The sequence below is a fragment of the Lottia gigantea genome, assembly GCF_000327385.1.
Source record: "Lottia gigantea unplaced genomic scaffold LOTGIsca_1336, whole genome shotgun sequence".
Lineage (NCBI taxonomy): Eukaryota > Metazoa > Mollusca > Gastropoda > Lottiidae > Lottia > Lottia gigantea.
Window position 1 is genome coordinate 1,301 of NW_008707492.1, and position 1,528 is coordinate 2,828.

At 32.7% G+C, this 1,528-nt stretch overlaps 1 protein-coding gene across 1 annotated transcript in view; it reads left to right on the top strand.

Moving 5' to 3' along the window:
• Positions 1–655: 655 nt before the first annotated feature.
• LOTGIDRAFT_176436 (hypothetical protein) overlaps positions 656–1,528 on the top strand; it is a gene marked incomplete at both ends in the record, with an annotated part of 7,904 nt that continues 7,031 nt past the window's right edge. Inside the window, one exon of the mRNA XM_009049323.1 lies at positions 656–727. Within this exon, the coding sequence (XP_009047571.1) occupies positions 656–727 (72 nt within the window). The remainder of the gene's footprint in view (positions 728–1,528) is intronic.

Consider the following 1,528-nt stretch of genomic DNA (forward strand, 5'->3'; position numbering starts at 1 on the left):
AAAATGGCGGATATTGAAAAGGACATAAGCAATACAATTGATTACATCAAAGGTGCATCTCCAAAGACTAAAATATTCCTTTCAGAGGTATTACCAAGAGGGGATACTGATGTTTCCGAAATTAATAAGATGTATCGGACTCTTACACGAAAAAGCAATATCTCATTAATTACAGTACATTCTAATTTTTATAAAAAAGACTGATCTATTCTGTAAGGATAGAATTCACTTGACAGATGAAGGCACCCTAAAACTATTGGAAACATATGACAAGTTTGTTTCCATTTTTAAAGGTAAACCCAGTGTTAGGTCACTCCCTAAGTGCTATAATTGTGGAGGCACTGGGCACTCAATTAAGAATTGTAATCATAAAAACCCAGTCTATTGTTATACTTGTGGTTTACGAGGTCATAAGTCAAATGTCTGTAAATACAACAAAAACTTTGATTATGGCTTCAATTACTAGAATAGTGGCCAAGACTTTAGAGCCGACAATTCTTCTCTAAATACATCATTCCCGTCATCTAGTCTCTCTATTGGTAATAATGTATGTTCTAATTCTTCTGTTAATGATATTCATAGGCAATTATTCATTAATCAGGACTCATCCTCCAAATTGTAAGCCATAATACATCCAGTTCGAATATTTCATACTATGGACTTGACTCTGAATCAAGTGTACTGTCATCAGCGCAGATTGATAATAACTCTTCTTCCTTATTCCCAGGTATGTCGTTTACTAATACTGTAGTATCCCCCTTCCTAACTTTAAAAAAAGGATTACAAATTTGTCATTTGAACATTAACCGCTTTTTCAATGATCTGGATGAAGTTAAAGAATTCATCTTAAATGACTCTAATCATATTGACATTATAGCTTTCAGTGAAACATTTCTTCACTCTGAAATAGACGACAACTCCATTCATATTCCCAATTATCAAATTGTTCGAAAAGATAGAAATAATGATGAAAACGGTGGTGGACTACTTGTTTATGTAAAATCACATATAAAATTTAACAGGAGATTAGACTTAAAAGTAGGAAACATTGGAACAATATGGTTACAAATTTCACCTAATTACAATCAATCCTTTTTATTATATTTTGTTTATAGACCACCCTCTTCCTTGATTAATTGGTATAATCTATTTGACAATCAGCTTAGTTTAGCTAGTAACAGGGGAATTTAATATTGACTTTAAACTTGAGCTTCCATTACAATGGGATAATATTTTAACTGTTTATGGCCTTGAACAGATGGTTGATACTCCTACCAGATGTACTAAAACAACTTCAACTATTATTGATCATCTATATACTAATGCTTCAATCTCCATTTCTGAACTTCATGTCCCAGTGTATGGCCTTAGCGATCATTACCCTATTTTATTTGTACTTGATTGTACTAGATTGAAAAGAGTGCAGAGAGGAGAGGAAATTTCGTTTTTGGTTGATTTTAATAATTTACCATTCACATGATCAGGTCCAGAAGCTTTGTCACATCGATACATGCTATTATGTCTTAGC